At 43.4% G+C, this 21,808-nt stretch overlaps 1 protein-coding gene across 1 annotated transcript in view; it reads right to left on the reverse strand.

Annotated features, from left to right (window-relative positions):
- LOC124622142 (cytochrome P450 6j1-like) overlaps positions 1–21,808 on the reverse strand; it is a 106,611-nt gene that overhangs the window by 4,270 nt on the left and 80,533 nt on the right. The window contains exon 8 of the mRNA XM_047147773.1: positions 11,335–11,595. Within this exon, the coding sequence (XP_047003729.1) occupies positions 11,335–11,595 (261 nt within the window). The remainder of the gene's footprint in view (positions 1–11,334; positions 11,596–21,808) is intronic.

Genomic DNA, 21,808 nt, shown 5'->3' on the forward strand with positions numbered 1-21,808 from the left:
CGCATGCTATCAATGCAGCTAAGTTTGCAGTCGGATCGCCTAACATAACATCTTTCAGATAGCTCCACAGCCAGAAGTCACCCGGATTAAGATCAGGTGATCGTGACAGCCAGGCTGTAGGGAAATGGCGGTTCATAATTCTAACATTTCCTAAATGGCGCTTCAGCAGCTGCTTCACTGCATTTGCAATGTGCGGAGGTGCGCCATCTTGCATAAAAATGATCCCATCCACACATCCACGCTGTTAAAGAGCTGGAATGACATGGTTGCGCAAAAGACACTCATAGCGCTTACCAGTAACCGTACAGATAACAGGACCGGAAACACCTGTCTCTTCGAAAAAATATGACCCTACGATAAATGATGCCGTAAACCCGCACCACACAGTGACCTTTTCAGGATGAAGTGGTACTGGCTGATTTGAGTGTGGATTTTTCGATGCCCATATTCGACAATACTGTTTATAGACATATCCTTTCACATGGAAGTGGGCTTCGTCTGTCCACAAAATCTTCCATGGCCAATCATTGTCCACTTCCACGCGAGCAAGAAATTCTAAAACAAAGGTCTCTCTTGCTGACAGGTCAACAGGAAGCAACTCGTGTACATGGGTAACTTTGAATGGACAGAAAAGATGGATGTTTCGTAGGATTTTACGCACCGTGCTCACGGGAATGTCCAACGTTCAGGCAATTCTCCGTGCACTACACGTTTGCACACCACCTCTCGTCTCCTCCTACACTGCTGTGGCCATTGCTTCCACTGACGTCGAATCAATTCGTTTCCTCCCTCTACCAGGTTGCACACCAAATGAACCTGTCTTTTCGAATTTCCGAATCATTTTGTCCAGACCCACGGCAGTCACTGGACCAACGCCTTTTTTTCAAACCCTTCAGTGCCCGGAACTTAATGCAGAGCGACGTGTGCACAGTCATCATTCTTGTAATAAAGCTATACAAGCAGAGCGCGATCCTGCATTGAGACAGTCGTGGCGGACGTCGCAGACGCGAAAGGAGGAAAAAGCCGTGTACCCGGTTTTTTTTCTTTTTTTAAATTTTAATCACCTATACAGGCGGGCTGTCAGCAGCATAGTACACTGCTCTTCAGCCTTAAGTGGAACAATAACATGACATAGAGGTGATACAGACAATGCAAAAAATGGAGATACAAAAAACAATAAACAGGAAGCCGTTCACGCTGGATGATAAAAACACTGACACTTGTTGACACGGCGCACAAAACACGGAGAACGGCGACGGCACATGTGAACAGTAGAGTTGTAACTGCGAAGGAACACGAAACAAAACGAAGCACACACACGAGACACTGACGGCGATGATCTCCGGCGCGCGAATGTTCACTATGCGTGTGCGAGTCCCGTGTACCCGGCGTGTTTATACCAATTTCAATGGGTCGTGCGCATGACAGGGGTTTTCACTTACGTTTTCTGACATATACAGCGCCATCTATTGGTCAATTTTCAGACTATTTTTTTTCTTCCGCCATACATTTTCGCCCTTCTCCGATAACATTCAGTTGCAATTTGACGTCGTTCTGACCAGTGGTGTTATTTGTACACCGTTTTGAAAGTTGTATACTCCTCGTCCCGCGTTCCTGCGCAAATTTTTGCTCAGATATGGTGTGCGGTATTGCCTGAAAGAGGAGCAGTATTTCGAAATCCTCACTCACATTAATATAGCGGCTACTCTTCATAAACACTGCAGCTGTCATACAGGATGACTTACAAGGAACTTCTCCTCTAGCAGAGTAAAACATTACGCAGAGATTTAAATACATTCTGCCCATGTGCGTTACTTGCGTTGCTGTTATTACTCACCTATATCTGCATCCGATTTAGTGTTAACGCATTTAGTGCAAAACAAATACTTCTCGAGCATCTCGTTAATTGGTGGGGTAAAGAGAGCGGGGAACTGCTTGCTCGCTCTTCAGTTTGTAATCATATAAGGGACGGAAGTGCATGACCCCAATCCGGTTATCTGCCTTCCCTCAAGTGACCACCCTTCTATCCCATCCCCTCCTATTACACCCCCATAACACAACTGATACTTTAAAACCACTCTACTGCACTTAGATGTGGTACACACATTTAATACTTCTCTAAACCACGTTATTTAAAATTTAACATTAATTTTGTACCATCAAAAAACCAGTTTTAATAATGTGCTATATTTCCATACCGTGCAACTCGTAAACTATTAGCCCAAGAGTAAAAATGAATAGGACCTTTTTTGTAGGAAATTTAATGTAGTTTAATTTGCTCTGCGGAACATTTTCGCTAGAAGCCACGGTTTTTCGAGTTATTCGAGAAAAACGGAGAAAACAGACATTTAAATCCATTCCTACCAACGCTCACATCCCGCCCGTCAGGATTTTTAATATGTTCTTTAGGACACTCCCTCCTGGCACTGTGCAAAAATTTTCGACTACATAATTTTTCTCCTGGGCTAACAGAAAAGCTTACGTAATCGCGTTAAGTAATTGGTTGCAGTAGGCACTCGTAGCCACAATACAGAATCTTTAAATGTAGCCAGTAGGGTTTTACGAGAACAAGGTCGCCTTTCTTGCGAAGATTTCCATTAGCGCTCTTGTCTTACACCTTCATAAGGGGTATATTGAACCGTTAAGTTTATAGCAGCGCTGCTTTTTATTCGTTCATTGTTGTTGGGGAGATGTGTTGCAGGGCTTCCACATGCACGAGTGACCATACAGTAGTTGTCAACCTCGCTGATGGAGGAATGGAACGCCCTACTGCAACAACTCGTTACTTACAATGTGGCCACGAGGGAACGTCATAAATCGCGGTGAATTCATAATTATTATTATTATCGTATGCATCAATTACAGTAATACACATTTAGCAAAACAAAGAAATATATACAAAAATGAATATATGAAATTATATGTAGTACACAAGATTTAAAACGGCTGAGACTACACTCGGATGTTGATGGACTGGATCCGGCGGAGTGCCTCGTGGGATGCTTGATGGAGCTTCTCGACGCTACCAGGGAAGTGGCATTGAGATTGTGTAGTCATTCACAATGTGGCTCATTGTTTGGGTGTCACCACAGTCACATACACTGTCACTTGAAAAGCCCCATTTGTGCATGTTGTATTTGCACCTACCCTCCTCGGTCCGATATCTGTTTAACTGCACCCACACCTTCCGTGGTTGGTGGAAGCCTGGAACTGGAACTGCTGGATTGTCTACAAGTTGGTGGTTTCGGGTTCTTGTAGCTTGCCACTAACGTTTCCACTCTGCGTACTGGTCGAATTCTATGGATAGCATTTAGACTCCTATTTGATATGCTGATCTTCTAGATTTGAGGCGTTTCCTGGGCAGTGATAGCAAATCATCATGAAGAGGGATCGAGTTGTTTTCAGAAACTTGCTGACAGAGGTTGTAAAGAGCAGCCTTTCGACGGAGGTCTGGTGGACAGATGTTTGAAAGTACTGGTAGTCAGCATGTACGTGTAGACCGGACTTTACCACTGTAACTGGGTTCAGTTGGACGTCTACTTCCGCTACTTGGATGCTTCGGAGCCAAACTGGTGCACGGTATTCTGCTGCCGAGTATACCAGTGCCAGGGATGCTCCTCGAAGGACTGATGTGATTGCTCCCCATGTACTGCCTGCCAGCTTTCTCACAAGGTTCAAAGTTTGTTTGCATCTTCTTGGCCAAGTTGGAAAGGTGTTTTTTGTATGTTAAAGTTCTGTCCAGAGCGACTCCCAGGTATTTTGGGCTTTCGTTGTATCTGACTGTGCCAAGAGGGCCGAACTGTGGACTGATCTTTGCTGATGAAAGGCTATTAGAGAGGTGGAACAGGCTTACCTCAGTTTTAGAAACATTTGATCTCAGTCGCCATGTCTCAAAATACTCATAAAGTTTAGTAAGGCTGTTCGTTAGGTGTTCTTCACGTTCAGGAAGGTTTTCACTCTGATATGAAATTGCCAGGTCATCTACATAATGAAATTTTCGGCAGGTCAAATTCGGCAGGTCAGCTGTGTAGAGGTTGAATAACACTGGAGCAAGAAAAGAGCCCTGAGGTAATCCATTATTAAGTACAAGCCATCTGCTTTTCTCTTCTCCTTGATGTACTTTAAACCGCCCATTACCTGACATGTTACTTAAGAGGTTACCTAGAGTTTTGCAAGATATTGCTCTCAAAAATGTCAATAATAGGCCCTCGCAGTACACCATGTCATAAGCTGCTGACAGGTCAATGAACACTACTCCAGTTTTAAGTTTCTTTTGGTATCCAGATTCTATGTGAGTAGCCAAGGAGAGCACTTGTTCACAGCAGCTTCTGTAAGGTCTGAATCCAGCTTGTTCAGGTGGTATCATAGCATTAATTTGATCTTGAATTCGGTTTAGAATCATTCTTTCCAATAGCTTGTAAGCACAGCTAAGTAGAGATATTGGGCGGAAGTGCTCTGCAGCTGTTCTCTCTTTCCCTGGCTTTTTGATAGCGATAATTTTTGCTCTTTTAAATTTTTTGGTTAATGTTGCTGTACGAAGAATTTCGTTAAAAAAGCAAACTAGCCAATTTCGTATTACCTGCCCTCTGTGCACCAAAAATTCAGGGTGAAGCCCATCTGCACCTGGAGCTTTTCTACATTTCGTATGCGTAAGGGCTGTCTCCAGTTCAGTGATTGTAAATGGAGAAGAGAATTCCGGGTTATGTTGCAGAGATTTCTTGACTTCCGTAAGCTCTCTCTTTCCTTGCCGAAGATTTGCTTTATCTGTTGGGACCTTGGAAACTCTCACTAAGTGACTGCCGATTGAGTCGCATGAGACCGTCGAGTTTTCTTTGTTGTGGGAAGGGTCTTCTCCAAGTTTGTGAATCAGCGTCCATGCTTTTCTACTGGAGTGTGTGAAATCGAGGTCTCTTGATTCTTTATGCCATTTTTCTCTCCTTTGGTCATTAAAGGCATTCATAAGGTTCGTAGCTGTTTCTTGGTCTCCACTTTCCTTGAATTGGTTAAACAGCTGGTTGATCTCTTCATTCCGGCCAGGAATGTATTCTTTCCGGCATCCTCTGGGTATGCTCTTTTTGGCAGTAGATATTACGATCTTTAAAAACTTTGAGTATGATTTTGGAAGTGCAGGGACCTCTGTTATTGACTCGTCCAGCAATTTAGAAAATTTATCCCAATCTGCTTTTTGAAAATTCCAGCGGGATACAGGAGCAGATCGCACTGGGGGAATGTGTAGCCCATAGGAGATGAGAATGGGGCGATGTTGGCTTCTGGGAAAGTCATGCAGGACCTTTCTGATGATAGTTCCGCTACTACTCTCCGAAGGGTCCATAGTTGACAGGCAGTGGTCAGGTGTGCTCTCTGTACCCCATCGTCCAGACCTGAATATGCCTTTTCCCTTTGCATCATAATGGAGCTTTAAGTTGTTTGCTTCCATCCATTCTGACAGACTTCTACCATTTTCATCCTCTTCGGCATAGCCCCACTCATAACTGTGGCTGTTAAAATCGCCTACATATATTGCAGGATGTTCTAGCACTGGGAGTTGTTTGCGCCAAGTGCTATTTGGTGGTTTGTAGATATTTGCTCTTTTTATATTTCCGATCTGAATCACCGCTACCATCACGTTTTCTTTGTCTGATTTCTCCTCGAGAATAACTGAGACATCCTTTAAGTTGTTGCGGACAATGGTGGCAACTCCATATTGAGGGTGGTTAATTCGGGACACTAATTTATAGCCTGGGATGCGCCCTCGTTTCCACAGAGCGTTGTCATCTTCAGTATGAGTCTCTTGCAGCGCTAAGACGTCCACCCTATTCCTTCTCAAAATTTTAGATAGTATTTCGCCCTTATTTCTGGACAGTCCCTCATTCAGTTGACATACTCTGAGCACGTTTCCACGTTGGCTCTGAACAGTGCCGTTTGTATAGAGTTTCATGTTGTTGTTAATTTCGTAATCGCCGTTGGAATTATCTTTAAATAGCCTTCTGCGAGAGTTAGCCTAATTGGAAAGGACCAATTAGTTGCCCAGGGAGCACCGTCAGTTATAAAGGCACATGAAGATGCATTAGAAGCCGAAAAAAGTGACTGCTCACGTGGAGGTCTCTCGATTGCTCCATAATAATTATTATCTTTGAGTAAAAGTGTCATTATTATTCGTCTCATTGGGTATTTCTTTCCCTTACATTTTGTGACAAGGCACGCGAAAGTTACTCCCGTCATTAAGATTTGCACACCAATATACACTGAAGCGTCAAAGAAACTTATATAGCCATGTGCGTTACAATACAGAGATGTGTAAACAGGCAGAATACGGAGCTGCCGTCGGCAGTGCCTAGATAAGACAACAAGTATCTGGCGCAGTTGTCAGATTGGTTACTGCTCCTACAATGAGAGGTTACCAGGATTTAAGTGAGTTTGAACGTGGTGTTACAGTCGGAGCACGAGCGACGGGACATAGCATCCCCGAGGTAGCGAAGAAGTGGTATTTTCCAGTGCGACCATTTCACGAGTGTACTGTGAATATCAGCAACCCGATAAAACATCAAATCTCCGACGTCGCTGCAGCCGGAAAAAGATCTTGCAACAACGGAACCAATGGTGACTCAAGAGAATAGTTCAATGTGACAGAAGGCAACCCTTCTGCAGATTACAACCCTCGGCCCTGTAATGGTGTGAGGCGTCTGCTGTTGGAGTGATATGGATCCCCTTATACATCTATATACGACAGTGACAGGTGACGCGTAATTAAAGCATCCTGTCTGATCACCTGCGTCCATTCATGTGCATCGTGCATTCCAGCAGGACAATGCGATACCCCACACGTCCAGAATTTCTATAGAGTGGCTCCAAGAACACTCTTCTGAGTTTAAACACTTCCACTGACCACCAGTCTCCCCATACATATCTGCAATGTCTTGAAACGTGTTTTTCAGGAGAGACCTCCACCCCCTCGTACTCTTACGGATTTATGGACGACCCTGCAAAAAGATTCATGGTGTCAGTTCCCTCCAACACTACTCCTGACATTAGTCGAGAGCATGCCAGATCGTGTTGCGCCACTTCTGCATGCTCGCAGGGCCTTAACGATCTTAGGCAGGTGTACCAGTTTCTTTGGCTTTTCAGTGTATTTTGCGTCATTTTATCTGCTGGATACATGTGGTGATATGACAATACGGCGCTAAGAGACTCGAAGTCAATGAGATAATTTTTGCTTTGTAGATGCCTTATCTACTCCATTACCTTTTCGACTGCTTGCATCTTCGCAGGAAATAAATGTATTCGTTGGCACTTTCATGGAATTGTGGCATGCTAATTTACGTCTCTTTTAGGTAGGTCTAATATCTATCGAGTTCTGATGCGTATCTCTTTCTGCTGAGTCGCACTGCTCCCTTCAACATTATCTTATTTGGGTTGGTGAACAGTGGGCTACTTCACACAGTGCTGCGCACCAAAGTTTCACATGAGATACATTAAAGTTTAATATATGTGTATGAAAACATCGTATGGAAAGGACGGTTTGACAGGACTTCCATTCAGGATTACCAGCGTTATTTCCAGTGTAACATCAAAACAACAAAAGACGATGAAAACATTTCTGGCGAATGGTGTTCTAGGAAAAATAAACTGCTGATATCTTCAAAATTAGATGTGATAGAGGAAAGTGCTTTTGAGAACTGAAATCTGCAAACATTATTTGTTGTCTTTGTTTGTTTATCTGTCCGGGCGTGATTAGGACCATCAGCAGCACTTTCACACCGAGCCAAGCAATCTCCATGATTTGCACTACATTAAGTAGGGGGAAGCGTTTTATAACAAGTCTTACAGTAATATAGAATTCAACATTTGGAAATAACAGTAATATAGAATTCAAAATTTGGAAATAACAATGACATAACATGTGGAAATAGTAACGGCAGTGGTAGCAGAAAATAGATGCAGATAATATTTGTCACAGTTATTTCTAAAATTTGGATTCTACACTATACGTAAGGCCTCTTATTATATACTTGTCATAATGGATGTCATGTAAATTATGTGACATACCTTATAGCTCTAGTGTCGTGAGGACAAATAAATAAAATGAACAGCTAAATATTTCACGCTAATTTCAATAATAAAAACAAATAAAAACAGTTTGCTCCATCACACCCAGTTTTGAAGATGTCGTCTATTAGTCTATCTGATTAGAAGAATATAGAGACATGTTAGTTGACATTAATATGGGGGTGTGTCCACCCCTCGCCTTTTGACTGCTTGAACTCTGTTGGGGGTGTCCTCCTGCTTAGCTGGGTGGTAACGTGCTTGCCTCCCACGCAAGCGGGAGCGCGTATGATTCCCGGCCGAGTTGGAGATTTTCTCCGCTCTTGGACTGGGTCTTGTATTGTCCTCATCATCATACCATCCTGATCACCGGCGCGCAAGTAGCCCAATGTGGCGTTGAATGCAATAAGACGCACTTGGCGGCCGAACTTCCCCGAATGGGGTTTCCGGCCCAACGATGCCATAGGCTCATTTCCATTTCTTCTGTTGGGGGTACTTTCGATGAGGTGTCAGAATGTCTGTGGAAGAATGGAAGTCCATTCTTCGTCAGGGCCTGAAACCAGAAACGATAGCGATATTGGACGCTGGTGTCTGGAGCGAAGTCGACCTTCTCTTCCCAAAGACGATCCATTGGGTTCAGATCGGGACTCCTGGTAGGACAGTTCATTTCAAGAATGTTTCAGTCCAGAAACCATTGCCTCACAAATGGTGCTTTATGACAGGATGCACTGGCGTGTTGATAGAAACAGTCATCTCTGAATTGTTCCTCCACTGTATGTTGTACAAAATACTGTGAAATGTGTTCCTATCCTTCCGGATATAGCGGCTTCTTAAGCGCAATAAGGGCTCCACACGGTAACTAAACATCTTAATACCTCCTCCTGCGTATTCATTGTTGGATCTTCACGCGATGGCGGGTAACATTCTCCAGGCATTCGCCAAACTTCAACCACTGCCTCGGATTGCCACATGGTATAGCGTGATCAACACTCCAGTCTTCCACTGTCTAATGGCATCGCCACCTAAATCATCGCTTCGCAAATGTTCAAATGTGTGTGAAATCTTATGGGACTTAACTGCTAAGGTCATCAGTCCCTAAGCTTACACACTGCTTAACCTAAATTGTCCTAAGGACAAACACACACACCCATGCCCGCAGGAGGACTCGAACCTCCGCCGCGATCAGCCGCACAGTCCATGACTGCAGCGCCTAAGACCACACGGCTAATCCCGCGCGGCGTCGCTTAGCGTTGATCACAGTTACGTGTAGCTTACGAGCAGCTGTTCCACTACTGTATTCCACCTCTTTCTGCTTGTGCACAGTCACTGTGCTAACTGGAACGCTAGCAGCGCTTTTGATCTCACGAGTGATTCCTTCCGCTGAATTCAAGCTACACTAATGGCCATTAAAGTTACTACACCAAGAAGAAATGCAGATGATAAACGGGTATTCATTGGACAAATATATTATACTAGAACTGACATGTTATTATATTTTCACGCAGTTTAGGTGCAAAGACACTGAGAAATCAGTACCCACAACAACCACCTCTGCCCTAATAACGGCCTTGATACACCTGGGCATTGATTTAAACTGAGCTTGGATGGCGTGTACAGGTACAGCTGCCCATGCAACTTCAACACGATGCCACAGTTCATCAAGAGTAGTGACTGGCATATTGTGACGAACCAGTTGCTCGGCCACCACTGACCAGACGTTTTCAGTTGGTGAGAAATCTGGAGAATGTGCTGGCCAAGATAGCAGTCGAACATTTTCTGTATCAAGAATGGCCCGTACAGGACCTGCAACATGCGGTCGTGCATTATCCTGCTGAAATGTAGGGTTTCGCAGGGATCGAATGAAGGGTAGAGCCACGGGTCGTAACACATCTGAAATGTAACGTCCGCTGTTCAAAGTGCCGTCAATGCGAACAAGAGGTGACCGAGACGTGTAACCAATGGCACCCCATACCATCACGCCGGGTGATACGCCAGTATGGCGATGACGAATATACGCTTCCAATGTGAGTTCACCTGGATGTCGCCAAACACGGATGCGACGATCGTGATACTGTACACAGAACCTGGATTCATCCGAAAAAATGACGTTTTGCCATTCGTGCCCCCAGGTTCATCGTTGAGTACACCATCACAGGCGCTCCTGTCTGTGATGCAGCGTTAAGGGGAAACCGCAGCCACAGTCTCCGAGCTGATAGTCCGTGCTACTGCAAACGTCGTTGAACTGTTAGAGCAGATGGTTGTTGTCTTACAAACGTCCCCATCTGTTGACTCAGGGATCGAGACGTGGCTGGGCGATCCTTTACAGCCGTGCGGATAAGATGCCTGTCATCTCGACTGCTAGTGATACGAGGCCGTTGGGATCCAGCACGGCGTTCCGTATTACCCTGCCGAACCCACCGATTGCATATTCTGCTAGCAGTTATTGGATCTCGACCAACGCGAGCAGCAACGTTGCGGTGCGATAGGCTACAATCCGATCTTTATCAAAGTGGGAAACGTGATGGTACGCATTTCTCCTCCTTACACGAGGCATCGCAACAACGTTTACCAGGCAACGCGGGTCAACTGCTGTTCGAGTATGAGAATTCGGTTGGAAACTTTCCTCATGTCATCACGTTCTAGGTGTCGCCACCGGCGCCAATCTTGTGTGAATGCTCTGAAAAGCTAATCATTTGCAAATCACAGCATCTTCTTCCTGTCGGTTAAATTTCGCGTCTGTAGCACGTCATCTTCGTGGTGTAACAATTTTAATGAGCAGTAGTGTATTTTTTATGAACACCCTCTGCAGTACTCGGCGGTCTCGGTGCGCGAGTAGATGTGTCCAGCAGGCGAAGTCTGGCTGGTCTTGGTTTGTCTGTGGTGGCTCCTTCGTGTATGCACAGCACCAACAGTCAATTTGTGCAGCTTTAGAAGGTTTGAAATGTTTCTCAGGAGACAGCCAATGACTAGTCTACATTCGATGTCGTTGAGGTCTCCTGACCGACCCATTCTGATGTTACTACCCTACTGACAACATAATACTCCCCGCCTCACGCCTCAACTTCTATTGCCGGGTACATCTCTCGTGACATCTAGTAGTCAACTCCAAACTACTTAGGGGTGTCCATATACTTTTGAACAGATAGTGTAAGTTTCTCATGGATTACCGTTTCATGGAAAAAATATTTTCGTCGTTTCTGGTTGTTTTTCATGTAACCCTGTAAATTGCATTGCATTAAGAAAAATAGAAACCATCTCAGATGCTTACGTATTGTTTAGCAGCGTGCTCACCTATGCAGGACCGCGGCCCAAGACCGAACGGCATGTAAGCCTTGAGCGCGGTGCGGTCCTTGTTGTCCGGACTGAAGCGCTCGGGGTCGAAGCGCTCCGGGTGTGGGAAGTATCGCGGGTCCAGGTGGAGGCCGAGGATGGAGACGACCAACAGGGAGCCGGTCTGCAGCGTGAAGGGGCGGCCGGAGGCGGTCGTCAGCGGGTAGGCGGCCGTGCATGTCTTCTCCAGCGTGCCGCCCGGAGGGTGCACCCGCAGCGTCTCTGGACACGCGAGACAAGTGGGCCATGTCAAAGAGTTAGCGGTGAATATGAGGAGGTGGGCAAGCAAAGATGAACATTTCCGCTGAGTGTAGTTTCCCACGATCAACATAAAACTCATTTCAGGCAACATCTGAATGAAAGTAACATATTGCAGCCCGCCCGGTTAGCCGTTCGGTCTAACGCACAGCTTTCCGGATTGAGGAGGAGCGCCTGGTCCCCGGCACGAATCCGCCCGGCGGACTTGTGACGAGGTCCGATGAGCCGGCCAGTTTGTACATGGTTTTTAGGCGGTTTTCCACCTACCTCGGCGAATGCGGGCTGGTTGGCCTATTCTGCCTCAGCTACACTATGTCGGCGATTCCTGCGCAAACAAGTTCTCCACGTACGCGTACTCCACCATTACTCTACCACGTAAACATAGGGGCTTCACTCGGCTGGTCTGAGACATTCCCTGAGGGGAGTGGCTGGGGGGGGGGGGGGTCGGTCCACCGGAGGCCGAACCGCACAATAACCCTGAAAGTGTGGTTCGGAGTGAGGCGGCGGAGGGGTGGACTGTTGTAGTCGTCGTGGGGTTGCGGTCCACTGCGGCTGCTGCGGGGACGGAGCCTCTCTGTCGTTTCTAGGCCCCCGGTTAACATACAATACAATACAACATACTGTAATGGAAATGCCTTTACTTCTGTGACAAAAGGCAGTTCACATCTGCAAATCAAATCTGCAATGAAAATATTCGTAAGTCGAACACGGAAAATATGTGCATAATAGTAGAAAATGAACAGTGTAAACTTACCACATAATCCAAGGAAAGCAAAGGCTTGCAAAACGTTGCAACGTTTTGCACGTATTTTCGGCGTTCGATTTACGAAATTCATAACCTAACATTAAACTTTTTCATGGCAGGAACATGCATTTCACCTCATTCAGGAGAAGAAATAAAACATGTATTAAAACAAAGTACACCTGACGATGGACCCACAGGGTCCGAAATGCATAGTGTAGTTAATAAAATACGAAAAAGTTGTGACTGAAGGCGTTGTTTAATTCCTACCTCTAACGATGTTATCTATTATGCGAACGGTTCTTTGAGGTAGCTGTTACACTTAAACATGTTAACCAGAAGCTTCTTCTAACCAGTCACAAGCAATTTTCTCTAGCTGTGTGTTGAACAACATTGGTATATTGTCAGTGATGGATGTATCCTAGCTTAGGCCCTATTGATTTTGCCAGTCTTCTCCGAAAATTGTTCGCAGTAAAATGACATCTGAGATTGGATGACTGAAAAGCACTCCAGCTCGTGGTTAAGAAAAGAGTTTCGTAATGGTCCATCAGCGTTTCTAACGAGACATCCACTTCTGCACATCTTGCTGTGACATCCAGAGTGCAGTTGTCTCCATCACTTGTGTATGAAAATTCGTTTAATTTCAGTTATGTGATCTCATTTTTGTACACTTTTAGATAAGTGTTTCACGTCTATCACTCTCCAGTCTTCATCCGGATTTCTTACGTCATCCACTGACTTGTAGAGCTTATTATATTCTTTTGTTACAATTGTTGCCTTTTAGTAGGGGTATCTCTGCTATATCGAAAGCGGTCAGCAAGGAAGTAACAGTGTCTTTGTAATAATAATTATTAATGTTAGTGCTAGGCAATATTATTACGCGGGAGCACAGGAGAACGAACTGTTACTAATAGCTGCTTTGCGCTGGGACGTCTGGCCGTGACTGGAATGGAAATCACGTGGCTCGAAACAGCATCTCCTCCTGGCCGTAATGGACTGGTTCTCCTTTGCACGAAATGTATATGTGGAGAAGTTCGTGTTTGCGTGAACCATAAATTTTCACAGGGTTGTATCATGACACATATTCGAGGTCATTCACGTTGCGTGATGTATTCAGATTCTGCTTATTCTCTATGGACCATTCCATTCCGTATCTCACTTTTTTTTTTAGAATATGAACATGTTCACCTTTGCATGTCACCTCTTCAATAGGTGCTGTTTAACTCACTGGGAGAAATATTAGTCATCCTATCAACGGAAGACGCTGGTCGTCTTGGAGCACAGCATATGATGTGTATCAGACAGTCGTGTGACCCTTGACGACGACTTAATTCACGGCAGTGAAGTTGTGTGTATGTGCCAGTCGGATGAATGGAATCAGCCTAGTAGGATGTGTTGACGTGGATGGACGTGTGACAAAATGGCGAAAAAGGAGATATCGTGTTTCCATGAGCACAAAACGAATGAAGTTCCAGTTAGTTGGTATGTCAGCGCGGACTGTCTTGTGTGTCTACAAGGAACTGTGTACCACTCGCAGCCATGTAAGACGGTGTAATGGGCGATGTAAAAAGATGGTAACCAACAGGGACCGCAGGCGATTGTCACGCCTTGTGAATGACCATCGGTTTCAAACCTGATAGGAATTGCTGTTGTCAGTATATGCAGGTCCATCCCAATCAGTTTAGCAGGGAAAATTGTGAAGGGAGCAGTAAGCAATGGATTTTGGATTCGGGTATGTCGCAGAAGGCCATTACTCATAGGAGCGCTTAGTGCCATATTTGTTCAGTGGGCTAAACACAGAAACTGGGCCACTGGTAACTAGAGTCACAAATAGGTATGGCGTTTGTTGCTGAAATAAATGATTTTCAGCTGTATTGTTTTTTTTCAACGCCCGTGTAACAGGACAGTTACAACCGCAAAAAATAACTAGTTTATGAAATAACCGATTTTTCGTTTTTTATTCCCATTATTTCCTGTAGATACCGAACAAAGATTAAAAAATTTTGGCTCTCTCAGTTTCAAGATACATAGAATCAAAATATAAAATAGGAAAATAAAAGGAAACATAATCCGTCCACCGTTTTTTGCTTACCTTGGTGGACAACTACAAAAATCACCATTATTCTCTTACTGATTCCAATTTTTTTACTCTGCTCAAAAACCGTCTTGTAATCGGAGATCATGCCATTATTTAAATACTACGAACAGTCAGTGCTAAAAGGTGAAAACTGAGGTTGAAGGACTCTATTTTTCGTGTTAATTTGTCCGTTTTCAAGGGCTACAAGCAGGTAAGGGCACGTTATATAGACACAGGCAGGGGATAAGCTGCTTTCTATGTTTCTTGTGAACTATGAATCAACTGTTAAGTTATAAGTTTTTTCCTTATATCATGTCCGCAATTTGTTGTGGCTTCTTCCGTTTTTAATCTCTTAAAGCATAGGTAACATGGTACTTCACTGATACCGCACGTTGTAAAATATTTCCTGACTAGGGGTGGAGCCATTCTGCAATATAAGAGGCGTTCGATAACTAACATATAGAAGAGAGGGGGCTAGTCTTTGCACATTGCACGTACACGTGTGTCTTTTAATAGGCCACACCACGTGGTAACGCTGTACCAATTTATATGCCAAGTGTTTGTTGCTCTTTACTGTTGACATTTCTATTAAAATAGCACTTATCGCTTTTCCCATCTTCTATAATAACGCAATATTTCAAATCAACGCAAATTTTACGAATAAAAATTATTCGTTCTTTAAAAAAGTTTTACTTAAAAGCAAAAAAAAAAAAAAAAAAAAAATTTGCACTGCAGCTATGGCTAATTGATTTTCGTTTTTTTTCACCTTGTTATTGGTAAAAAAATAAAAGCAGGTATTGTAATCCAGACCAAAGAAATACCGGAAAATATCGGTTATTCAGAAATGAAATTCCGGTATCGGTTTTAATCGGTCCGTTTTTCCCATTCCAAGGCACAGAAGGCGCAATGAAGCGTCTAATCTGCAGTGTGTCTACAGTTCAGGCCAGATGTGGTTCTGCGAGACTTTGAAAGTGTTTTCTATAACATGACTGAAGTTTACTCATTCAGGTCACGCTTATAAGTAACTAGCGACCCGTCTCGGCCCCAGACGAACATCTCTAACAAGGAGAACACGGCAAGTGCCACAACCCGATTTCTCAGAAACTTCTTTCAGTGGAAGAGGGGTCAAATTAAGCGACCACGTGTCTCGTCTTATCCGTAGATACTCGACCGTTTCTGAGAAATCGATGGTCAACGTATTCGAAGTAATTCAGATGTCTTTTACAACGCATTACTCTTAGCCGTAATGGAGACACAGTGGCTATATTTTTTTCTTCATTTATTTACCCAGTCTGTGGAAGATTCTACACAAATGTGTCTTATGAAGTAAAGGGATGCAGGGGCGTTATATTAAATGTTAAATTACAACTGCGTTTTGAAATAAGCGTCATGTATGCACTATGCAATACATGTATGTATGGTACTTTAAGGAGTTACAATCTTTTTAAATTCTCATCTTATTATCTGTCATTCTTTATATCAATATTTATATTACTTCTTATATTTCATTGTTACGTTTGTTCTTCAGGAAGATATGGTGCATTCCTTTGTATGATACCGTCCGTAGAAACATTCTAAAGAGAGATCTTCCGAACACCACGAGCATCGCACGAAGGCAGGTTTGCCACACCAACATTTCTTCGTATGAATCTCACTCGGGAAAGAAACTTTGTTAACATTGCTTGAAATTTCACCCGTTGAAAATAATTTTGCGGCAAACCATACACAATGGACCACTTTACCGAAACTGGCACTTGTTTTGAGTATGAATCAAGATGCACTACAAGAATTTCAACGAGAATAATTTTAAATAATTTTCTCGTACATTTAGTGTTGTTTCTTTACCTAAAACTGGCACTTGTAATTGAATAGATATGCTACAGGTTTTTCACCGGAAACGATTTCAAATAATTTTCTATTTCATTTAGTGTTTTTTCTTTTCTCGTTTTTTAAAATTCATTCATCAGACATACAACCAGTGGACGAATAAGGACAACGGTATTTAAATACATATTGGGAAGTATTCTTGCAGTAATATCTACGTACACAGGTAGATAAATGGAAAATAAAAGCAACAATCTGGTTTCGAACACGGAGCCCAAAAGTGTGATGCTACGGCACTATCATAGCGGATGACCGAGTTACCCGCTAAAAGGCACATACGACGAAAACTTTGAGCCTCATTTTTTCAGAAACGGTCAATATCTATGGATAAATCGAGAAAAGTGTTCGCTTATTATGACTTCCCATCCACTGAGCGAAGTTTCTGTGAAATCGGGTTATGGCACTTGCTGTGTTCTCCTTATAAATATCTTCGACCTGATAACTTGCCTGACATAGAGGTAATTTTGTTTCTGGACAAATGTGAAGAGTTATGATTGAAATTCATAGAACAACGTTAGATAATTGAATATCACCATTTTCATATAATTTAAGCGATTGAAGCAGTGCACGACTAAAAAATTCTCACGGGGCACGAATGATACCTGTTCCATATTTAATTGGCGTTTCGAGTGACATCTCGAGGCAGTGGTAGGAGGAGAGAGCCACCACGCCAACAGGTCAGCAGAGTGCAGAGCCAGTTTGGCGGAAGCTGCAGCCACTTGCTGACCTCCAGAATACAGCGCCAGCAAAGCATTTTTACTTACTGAGGTACAGAAACCAAACATCTGCTCTTATCAGCTTAATATCTGGTAAGTCCTGCTTCGCATATCGTTCAGCAAATCGGCCTCTTGTTAATGGTAGCTCGTGCCAGCTTGGCACTGAAGTCGAGCGGCCAGTATTTATGAATGATTCCGAGTGCTGCCAGTCACCTTTATATGGCAACTGCATCGTTTTCACAGCAGCGGGGAATTTAATTCATCATAATTCAATAATCTACTCGATATATTGATATGGAAATGAGAGTACTGCATTGTGGGTCGGGAGTCCCCCATTCGGGAAAGTTCGGCCGCTGAGGGCAAGTGCTTATTGCATTCGACGCCACATTGGGCGACTTGCTCGCCGGAGATGGGGATGAAATGATGATGAGGACAACACAACACCCAGTCCCTGAACGGAGAAAATCTCCCGCCCCAGCCGGGAATCGAACCCGGCCCCTTGGTGTGGTAGGCGGTAACGCTACCGCTACGCTAGGGAGGCGGACGATATATTTATAAATTATGTGTACAAACATTCCTCGTGGATTAGTCTCTCTACTAGTCAAAATCGTATCAAAATCCCCACAGTAATTCTTGCGATTAGCCCAAACATACAGGCAGCTGTGGGGGACTTCAGCCAGTTCAAAAGCTGTTCAAAATAAAGTATTAAATACTTTGACGGGTGGTCGAACGAACCAAAACAAGAAAAATAGGCCCAGTAAACATGGGCTCTAAAATTCATATCATAAAAACTATGAACACTAGTTCATTTTCGCTACTGTGAAACACATCTTTTCTATCACAACTTTTTCTGTATTGCGAACGACCTACAGAATACAGCAAACAAATGAGAACACATTACTCTGTTACTGAGCGTCTAATGCAATCTTCTTTCTATTGCATACGAACAGAAATTGTGAGATATCGCTAAAGGATGCCCGACGTCTTATAGAATCATGCACAATCTCTAAATTTTAAAGGTGGTCACGAATGCTGACAACCTGCTCCTATATGTTTTGTATATATTGATGGGGCTTGCATATATAAAAGATTTCAAGTTTTCCCACAGTCACGTATCCAAGGTATTAAGGAAGGGAGAAAGAGCTGGTCAATGTGCTGGATCGCCCTGATCATTCCATTGCCCATTAAATGTCTACGTGAATTTTTCTTGGACATTTTGGAGAAAATGTGCTGGTGCTCCATCATGCATGAACCATGTACTCAGATGTTGTTCAAATGGTATCTCCTCTAGCAGCGCAGTCGAGTCGTTTGATAGGAACTGACGATACTTTGCACCAATCAACCTGATACGCAGTATTTAAGATGCTACAAGTATATCACCAATAATTCCTGCCCAAAACATTAACTGAAAATCGGCGCTGATGCCTTGGTTTTTCAAGTGCATCTGGATTTGCATCAACCCACACTGTTGGCTATGAAAACTGACAATCCCATCTCGCGTAGTATGAATCTGGTCTGCGAACAGTATCTTTGTCATAAAAAGTGGATCTTTACAACATCTCTGCTAAGGCCATTGGCAGTACTACATTCAGGAAGGCTGATATCGTGGCTGAAGGGCTTGGACACGCTGTACATCATATGGATATACCAACTGTTCCTGCAGGATTGCTCAGGCTAGAAGATGACGAACTCCGAAAGATTCGACGTATACTAGTTCTAGGATCTTCTTTCGCTCTCTCCACAACAGGAGTATGAATGGTGCGACGTCCTCCAAGATTCATCGTTGTTGGAATTACGGAGCAAGAGTCTGCTAGTCTCTGAAAAAGATGATCGAATACTTGTGTATATGATGCTCCGAGTTTTTTTGCAGCATACAGGACATGGTGTCGAAGGCTGCTTCCATTTGTCGTACCATAACAGAAGACCATATCTGCTATTTTCCGTGTGCAATAATAGGCCCCCATAATCCTGATAAGTGCAGACATGAAAACTACAATGCAAAAGCTTTTCACAAATTTATCACAACACAAAGTGGTTCCATTACAGCTAACGTCTTCGCTGCACTTACACAGAACTGTGTATACAGTTTACAGTGAGAACACTAACAGATCATTAATACATGCTGTATCCATGGACAATAACAGAGGAATGTTTCCTCATTTGTGTACTGCATTCTGTAGGTCGTTCGTAACAAAGAGCTCGTAGTCAAACAGATGTCTTTAACAGTAGCGAAGATGATCAAGTGCACACAGCTGTTAAGGCATACATCTTAGAGCTCATTGAACATTTTTTTCTTGTTTTGGTCCGTACTAACGTTCCTGAATATCTGGAATACATCTTTTTAATACTCTATGCATGAATAGAAGATATATGGAAAACATAACTATTGGCTTCTGCTGTAGCTTTCCCTGATTCACTTCAATATAATGAAGTGACAAAAATCATGGGTTAGCTGTATGCATATACATATATGGCGGTATTGTGTACACGAGGTACAAAAGGGCAATGTATTGGCGGAGCTATCATTTGTACTCAGGTGATTCATGTGAAAAGGTTTCCGACATGATTATGGCCGCACTACGATGGCGGGAATTAATAGACTTTGAACGCGGAATAGTAATTGAAGATACACACTTAATACATTCCATTTCTGAAATCTTTAGGGAATTCAGTATTCCGAGGTCCGCAATGTCAGATTTTAGACGTTACCTCTCACAGGGACAACGCAATGGTCGATGGCCTTCACCTAACGTCCGAGAGCAGCAGTGTTTGTGTACAGTTGTCAGTGCTAACAGACAAGCAACACTGCCTTAAATGACTGCACAAATCAATGGGAGAGCTGATTGTAGATTTCGAGTGTGGTGCAGACCCCTCCGAAGCCGTGGACCCAAGTTAAACAAGGCACTGTGCAAGTTGGTGGTGGCTCCATAATGGTGTGGGCTGTGTTTACATTGGATGGACTGGGTCCTCTAGTCCACCTGAACCGACCGTTGATTGCAAATGGTTATGTTCGGCTACTTGGAGATCATTTGCACCCACTTATGGACTTAAAGTTCCCAAATAACGACGTCATGTCACCGAGCCACAATTGTTCGCGATTGGTTTGAAGAACATTCTGGACAATTCGAGCGAATGATTTGGCCGTCCAAATCACCCGACATGAATCTCATCGAACATTAATGGGAAATAATCAGTTGGTGCACAACATTCTCCATCGGCAACACTTTCTCAATCATGGACGGCTAAAGAGACAGAATGGGTCAATATTTCTGCAGGGGACTTCCAATGACCTGTTGAGTCCATGTCACGTTGAGCTGCTGCACTACGCTGGTCAAAAGAAGGTCCAAGACGATATTAGGAGGTATCCGATAATTTTTGTCCCCTCAGTGTATCCAAATATAAAGATTTTACCTCACCTTGCTCCTTCAGTGTCATTATAATGTAAGTTATTCCTTAATTTCTTAACATGTGCACTATGGTCCTGTCGGTTATTCTTGTCAGTGTTTTCCACATGTTCCTGTTTTGGGCGATTATGCGGAGTAACTTCCTTTAATTTACAACATCCATCTATGGGAGCACACCTCAAATCTTGGATTCTGTTCTTTTTCGGTTTTCTGACAGTCCATTATTTCCATGAATTCTTATCCTAGTGCAAATCGTTTTTCAGTCTAGTGTTCTCTGAGTGGACATTGCACTTTCTTCGTAATGAGCCAATATTGTCAACAACAAAACCCATGATGGAGGATGTGTACAGAGTGACAATTCACACATATACAATGTCCTACACGAAGGTCATGAATTACTGCACCAGAGCTGCCTGGACTCTGAAAGTGAGCAAAGTGAGAAAGCTATCATGTTTCATTTACGGATAGTGAAGATAGTAGCATTCAGTCTCTGCTCAAGCATGATACTTCCAAGGAAGGATTTAACTCACCACCGTTATTATTTATTTATTTACTTGCTATTTTGTTTTAGTCTGTTATATATACAAAAGTACAGATCGAATGTTGCACATAAATTGGCATGAATATAGCTTATAATACTTTTAACAACATTTAACAATAATTCAAAAGTGTTAGTAACAACTAACCATTATGCTGTTTAAGAGGGGTGGAGGAATCTACATAGAATATTTACGTGAATAATAATAATAATAACAACAATTAACTAAGTCTACATGCTAAAATGTGGCTATCAGTCACAAATATATATGTTCATCTCGAATCCAGAAGGAACACGCTATTGGTCTGTTACAGTTTACTGCATTGATAGATCACAAACATTGTAATTTATAAATCTGGGCTACACTACGAGAATGCTACACAACACTAAACGAATAATGTCGTGTGACGAGGGCCTCCCCTCGGGTAGACCGTTCGTCTGGCGCAAGTCTTTCGATTTTACGTCACTTCGGCGACTTGCGCGTCGATGGGGATGAAATGAGGATGATTAGGACAACACAACACCCAGTCCCTGAGCGGAGAAAACCTCCGACCCAGCCGGGAATCGAGCCCGGGCCCTGATGATTGACAATCCGTCACGCTGATCACTCAACTACCGGGGGTAGACACTGCAGTAAAACTAAAAGACACTGCACTACTATACATGGTATCAGAACCAAGTGGGATATCTCAATTGTCTGAATGGTTAGCCACGGTGCGCTAAGCCGCAATTCAGGATTCACAGGGGATGTGCTGCTGTTCCACCCAAAGCGTAGAGATTGAGAGATTGCCGTCAGGGTCTCAGGAAATCCTTCTT

The sequence above is a fragment of the Schistocerca americana genome, chromosome 7 (genome assembly GCF_021461395.2).
Source record: "Schistocerca americana isolate TAMUIC-IGC-003095 chromosome 7, iqSchAmer2.1, whole genome shotgun sequence".
NCBI classification, from domain to species: domain Eukaryota; kingdom Metazoa; phylum Arthropoda; class Insecta; order Orthoptera; family Acrididae; genus Schistocerca; species Schistocerca americana.